At 42.4% G+C, this 7036-nt stretch overlaps 1 protein-coding gene across 2 annotated transcripts in view; it reads left to right on the top strand.

Moving 5' to 3' along the window:
* LOC106564701 (ras and Rab interactor 2) overlaps positions 1–7036 on the top strand; it is a 48389-nt gene that overhangs the window by 36487 nt on the left and 4866 nt on the right. For both annotated transcript variants that reach the window (XM_014130965.3, XM_014130967.3), the window contains exons 10-12: positions 4948–5030; positions 5457–5682; positions 6450–6581. In XM_014130965.3, coding sequence (XP_013986440.3) covers positions 4948–5030; positions 5457–5682; positions 6450–6581 — 441 coding nt within the window. The remainder of the gene's footprint in view (positions 1–4947; positions 5031–5456; positions 5683–6449; positions 6582–7036) is intronic.

The raw sequence follows: 7036 nt of genomic DNA, 5'->3' as shown, positions 1-7036 counted from the left end.
GAAACCCAGTGGCCGGCAGTGGGAGAAGATTGAGCGAGATGGATTTTGGCCGACATTCTGCTAATTTTCTCATTGATGAAACATATGATCTCCGTACAGTTTTCTGTTTCCAAAACTAGAATCTGGAACAAACAGAGTGGACTGCGTTTTGCTAAAGTTTGCTAAAGTTGTAAAATCTGTTGTTGTTTAGAAGGAGTGCAAGGGCGAATGGAGTTATTGCACACACACACACTTCATGGAATAGGCGTTCCCTAATGGAAATATGCAAATAAATGCTAGAACGCGCCAATAGGATCTCACTAGCTCATGCTTGGCTCTACCCACCTTGTTTGTTCTGCACACTATGATTCATTTGCTCCTATTGGAAACGACAGGCTCTGGTCTATCTTGGGTTAGTTCTAGAAGTCTTTGGCTTTTCTTTGAGGGCCTAGTTATACCCTAACACAGTGGTGTTAAGAATCTCCTGGTTTACAGGCCACATCAGGCCTGCAAGTCACATTATGCTGGCTTGCAAAGTGATGTTACATTTCTATTGGAATCCAGTCAGAGTTAGGATATCCAACAAGTGGAATGATTAATCACCCGTGACTTGCATTCAGAATGACTGCTATGGTAGGAAAGATTGAATACTGAGAATACCTCAGTCATCTTAACTGGAACAACCATCACAGTAACGGGTGCAATAAATCCAACAGATTGGATTTTTTTTAAACTGTATGTTATTTATCTTTGTGTAGGATAAAATGTATCAACCAATCAATGTACATGCAAAAACACAGATATTACAGTAAAACAAACAATTCTGAAAATCTCCCTGCAATAGAGCATGCTGGGAAATAGTATATTATTATTTATTGTATTTTTTATATTTGTTTTTACCTTTATTTTGACAGAGTCAATGCTGAGACCAAGGTCTCTTTTCCAGAAGAGCCCTGTATAGCACCCCAATACACATCAAAATACAATAAACACAATAAACCACATATTTATATACACAATAAAATATGCGTTATTATACACAACAATACACCAAAAGCAAATCATAAAAAACTAGACACATTCTTCAGTATAAAGGTCCCTTAACAGTGATGAAAGACGACTGGGTCTATGTAGAACCCTTCTTGCCTTCCAAAGAAACATCAAAGAAACCTTTCTTCCAAAAACAGTTTAGGATGTTAAAGGTTGTAGGTAGAACCATTTGGCTTACAAAGGACCCTGGTCTTCCCAAAAGGGTTCTTCTGATCAAACTGGTTCTTGGTAGATCCCTATCTCTCCACAAAGAACCCTTTTGGAACCCTTTTTTCAAATGAGTATAGCCCATTGTAGCGCAAGGCTTACAGAGGAGGTATAGCAACATAACAAACATTGCCCAACATACAAAGGAGTCAAGGCCTGTCCTGAGAGGAGACAGGAAACCAGCAGTAAGGAAGTGTAGAGGGACGTGTGTGTGTGTGTTTACTTCATGTGTATGAACTATTAACCAGTGTGTGTTCATCCAGCTCTCGAGTCCATGTTAATAATCTACCTACCTCTCCATGTATTCAGAATCATATTTATTTTATTAGTCATAGCCGACAGTAAAACGCTACACAGTTTTTACCTTGGTTGACATTGCTTTGCTAAACTGGCTCATTTACATATAGCAATATAGGGCTGTGTGGGGAGTTTTCTAACCTAACACTTCCCCGAACCTCCCTATTTCTTTTTTTCTTTCTTTCTTTCTTTCTTTCTTTCTTTCTTTCTTTCTTTCTTTCTTTCTTTCTTTCTTTCTTTCTTTCTTTCTTTCTTTCTTTCTTTCTTTCTTTCTTTCTTTCTTTCTGTCATGTCCTGACCCTAGTAAGATGTAATTTTCTATAGTAGAGTAAGTCAGGGCATGACAGGGGGTGTTTGGGTTTTTCTATATTTTCTGTTTCTATGCTTTGGTTCTAGTTTTTCTATTTCTATGTTGGGGTTGTTTGGGTTGATCTCCAATTAGAGGCAGCTGATACTCGTTGCCTCTGATTGGAGATCATATTTAAGTAGAGGTTTTTCTTCCTGGGTTTTGTGGGTAGTTGTTTTCCGTTTTCTCTGTAGTACCTGACGGAACTGTTTGGTTGTTTTCTGTTTTAAGTGTATTCATTAAAGGAAATATGAACACTTTACACGCCGCGCCTTGGTCCCCTTTATACGACCCACGTTACTCTTTCTTTCTCTCTCTGTACAGTTGTGGCCAAAGGTTTTGATAATGACACAAATATTAATTTTCACAAAGTTTGCTGCTTCAGTGTCTTCAGATATTTTTGTCAGATGTTACTATGGAATACTGAAGTATAATTGTGTCAAAGGCTTTTATTGACAATTACATGAAGTTGATGCAGAGTCAATATTTGCAGTGTTGGCCCTTCTTTTTCAAGACCTCTGCAATCCGCCCTGGCATGCTGTCAATTAACTTCTGGGCCACATCCTGACTGATGGCAGCACATACTTGCATAATCAATGCTTGGAGTTTATCAGAATTTGTAGGTTTTTGTTTGTCCACCCACCTCTTCAGGATTGACCACAAGTTCTCAATGGGATTAAGGTCTGGGGAGTTTCCTGGCCATGGACCCAAAATATCAATGTTTTTTTCCCTGAGCCACTTAGTTATCACCTTTGCCTTATGGCAAGGTGCTCCGTCATGCTGGAAAAGGCATTGTTCATCACCAAACTGTTCCTGGATGGTTGGGAGAAGTTGCTCTCGGAGGATGTGTTGGTACCATTCTTTATTCATCGCTGTGTTCTTAGGCATATTTGTGAGTGAGCCCACTCCCTTGGCTGAGAAGCAACCCCACACATGAATGGTCTCAGGATGCTTTACTGTTGGCATGACACAGGACTGATGGTAGCGCTCACCTTGTCTTCTCCAGACAAGTTTTTTTCCGGATGCCCCAAACAATCGGAAAGGGGATTCATCAGAGAAAATGACTTTACCCCAGTCCTCAGCAGTCCAATCCCTGTACCTTTTGCAGAATATCAGTCTGTCCCTGATGTTTTTCCTGGAGAGAAGTGGCTTCTTTTCTGCCCTTCTTGACACCAGGCCATCCTCCAAAAGTCTTTGCCTCACTGTGCGTGCAGATGCACTCACACCTGCCTGCTGCCATTCCTGAGCAAGCTCTGTACTGGTGGTGCCCCGATTCCGCAGCTGAATCAACTTTAGGAGACGGTCCTGGCGCTTGCTGGACTTTCTTGGAAGCTCTGAAGCCTTCTTCACAACAATAGAACCGCTCTCCTTGAAGTTCTTGATGATCTGATAAACGGTTGATTTAGGAGCAATCTTACTGGCAGCAATATCCTTGCCTGTGAAGCCCTTTTTGTGCAAAGCAATGATGACGGCATGTGTTTCCTTGCAGGTAACCATGTTTGACAGAGGAAGAACAATGATTCCAAGCACCACCCTCCTTTTGAAGCTTCCAGTCTGTTATTCGAACTCAATCAGCATGACAGAGTGATCTCCAGCCTTATCCTCGTCAACACTCACACCTGTGTTAGGAAGAGAATCACTGACATGATGTCAGCTGGTCCTTTTGTGGCAGGGCTGAAATGCAGTGGAAATGTTTTTGGGGAATTCAGTTAATTTGCATGGCAAAGAGGGACTTTGCAATTAATGCAATTCATCTGAATACCTCATAACATTCTGGAGTATATGCAAATTGTCATCTTGCAAACTGAGGCAGCAGACTTTGTGAAAATTTATATTTGTGTCATTCTCAAAACATTTGGCCACGACTGTACACCCTCTCTTTCTCTCTCTCTCTCTCTCTCTCTCTCTGTACACCACCCTCTCTCTCTGTACTCCCCTTTCTCTCTCTCTCTCTCTCTCTCTCTCAAGCTCTCTGTACCTCTCTCTCTCTCTCTTTCTCTCTGTACACCCCCTCTCTCTGTACTCCCCTCTCTCTCTCTTTCTCTCTCCCTCTCTCTCTCAAGCTCTCTGTCCCTCTCCCTCTCTCTCTTTCTCTTCCTCCCAGCTCTGTTTTCCTGGAAAACCCAGCATTGCTCATGTCAAACACCAAAAAGCAGTCCTCCTCTCTAGACTTCTGCTACTCTCAGGTTTTCCACACAATAGGCCACTAGATTAATTTGGATAAAGGCCTTGCATGATAAAGTGGCGTTAACAAATGCAAATGTATACATACGTTAATGAGGTTATAACATAAGAATAACCAGTTGAAATAATAGAGGCGATTAAAAACTACTGTTCAGTACCCAGCTGCCGGCTACGGTTCATTAGGCTCTGTCACCGCTAGTTAATCAGCAGCAACTAATGAGAAACAGTTATTTACTTGAAAAGGTTGCACCGCTTCGCTGACACTGATTTTCCACAGTTTGAGGTCAGATGCAAAATAATAGAATAGCCTACGTGATGGATGTAGGCTATTGTTTTATCAAACTGTGTACTTTGTGTTCAAGGATGTATCCATTATTCTCCTGAGGATCTTGAGGCATTTGATGTCCGTTATGTGTGCAGGTTATGGCTGGGTTATGTTTTAGGGCGAGGCAGTGGAAGTAGCGCTTCACAGCTTACGCACCATTGTACAATAAAATGCTATTGCATGGTCGAATTGCATCTGGGTCAGTTGAGGTTTTTAATGGTTATGGATGGTATTTATTTTACTGCATGACGTTTTACAGCGTTTAAGTTTACCGTTTTATTGCGGAAAAGCATTTGCAGTTGCATGAGATTTATCCCTTTAAAAGTTTTAAATGTGAAGCTCTTATGTAACGGAGAGTTTTACCACATCCTCCTAATTGTGTGAAACATTGATTGAACTCCAAAAAAGACGAAGAAAGCCCTGCACACAGCAGTGTGTCTTGATCCAGTTTAGATTGATTGAACTCTATTGACTACACAATATGGGCTAATGGGTGCACTTGCAAGCCAGTGTGGGGAAACAGTCACTAACTCCCAATGTGTCTGTGTTTTATCTCTAGACCTTGTCCTGGAGAAGGCCATGCACAAATGTGTGTTGAAGCCGCTGAAGGGCGTAGTGGAAGTGGCCCTGCACGACTTCCAGGTGAGCTTTGTCTTCCATTGCAGCACCTGTTAGAATCATAGTTGATTCTGAAAGTTAGTAGAATGTTAGCCAAGGAGCTCATGTCTTTTAACAGGATATATTTTATATGCAGTGTTTACACTAAGGAGAATCCTGAAGTTGATGTCATCATAACCACAGGTCTGAAAGGTTTTCTCCCATTCTGGTAATTACATTTCTATGATGGAAATAGAATAAATAGAAGGAACAATGATCATAGAAATATAATTAATAGATGGCGATCATGACCATGATGATGATTCATAACCTTGTTTGTCTAGTAATTCTATATCTATAACCATAACCTTGACCTTCCTCTCTCTCCTCCCATTTAAGCATTGGGGCTTTGTCACTTCTAATAGCTCAATTTCTACGCTCATAACCTTCTCCTCCTTCTTCTCCTCCTAGGTGAGCAGTGGAGGCTGGCAGCAGCTGAGGGAGAACCTGGCCCTGGCTAGGACCCGGAGGCCCCAGGACCTGGGTGTGGACGGGGCCGTGCCCCCTGACCCCATGGCCATCGAGAAGATCCGCCACAAGTTCCACAACATGAGGAAGATGTACTCCCCGGATAAGAAGGTGTCGCTGCTGCTCCGAGTGTGTAAACTCATCTACACCATCATGCAGGATAACTCAGGTAGGTGGGATTGGGGGGAGGATGTGTTTTGGGAGAGAGGGTGCATGTGCAGAGAGTGTGGATGAGTTCCACATATTTGTCTATAGTGTACCTGGTTGTGTATTATACATGATTGGGATCAATTCCATTTCAATTCAGGAAGGAAACTAAAAATCACTTTTTCTTAATTCTTCTGTTTGATAAAATATATATTTTTTTATATTGAAATTCTATTGACCCCCAACCCTGTTTTATCTGCATGCTTCTGAGTGTGTGTGTTTATGTGTTCATGTGTGTGTTTTCATCTGACCACACCTTTCCTATACCTCACCTTGCCTTTCCCCGCTGTGTAACTCTCTCTCAGGGTGGATGTACAGGGAGGATGACTTCCTGCCCATGCTGGCCTACGTCCTGGCCCATTGTGACATGCCTTTCTCTCTCTCTCTCTCTCTCTCTCTCTCTCTCTCTCTCTCTCCCGCTCTCTCTCTCTCTCTTCTCTTGTCCTGTCTTTTCTTTCTCTCTCCTTTCTCTCCTCTCTCTATCTCTCTTCTCTACCTCGCTCTTTCTCTCTCCCCTCTCTCTCTCTCTCTCTAGCTCTCTTCTCTCTCTCTCTCTCTCTCTCTCTCTCTCCTCTCTCACTCTCTCTTCTCTCTCTCCACTCTCTCTCTCAATTCCCTTCAATTCAATTTGCTTTATTGGCATGACGTAAGAATGTACATATTGCCAAAGCTTACTTTGGAGATGTACAATATTAACATAAATAATAATAATCTCTATCTCTCTCTCAGGGAGGATGTACGGAGCAGATGACTTCCTACCGATGCTGACCTATATCCTGGCCCAGTGTGACATGCCTCAGCTGGACACTGAGATCCTCTACATGATGGAGCTGCTGGACCCCTCACTGCTGCATGGAGAGGGTAGGTCTACCATCACACAATGACACCGGATTCAATACCACAGTATACAGTTTACATGGACTGATCATTGAAGAGGGGAGGTCTACCTGTCTGTCTCTCCTCCAACTGATCTATCTCTACCTTTATCTGTCAGAATGAGTCAAGCTCGTGTTGTGTGTCATGCTGCTAAGCGACCCAGTGAACTAGCCGTCTTGCAAGGTTTTGTGGTGACAGATTTCACCTTCACACAAGTACAGGAGGCAGTACAGGAGGCAGTACAGGAGGCAGTGTCTGGACAGACAATAGATCTGCCTGGCCCAATCATAGTCCAACTTCAGGAAGTTGGGTCAGGACAACACGATCTGGTCAGTTCTCCAGTGTGTCCGTATCATAAACCAAAGTAAAAACACAGCCCTACCTCACTTTAACTCACAGTAATATTAGATCTAAACAGGTCTATAATGAATTACATCTAG

This window comes from Salmo salar, chromosome 12 (genome assembly GCF_965601325.2).
Source record: "Salmo salar chromosome 12, fSalSal1, whole genome shotgun sequence".
NCBI lineage: Eukaryota > Metazoa > Chordata > Actinopteri > Salmoniformes > Salmonidae > Salmo > Salmo salar.
This window is presented reverse-complemented; position numbering and strand designations above follow the sequence as displayed.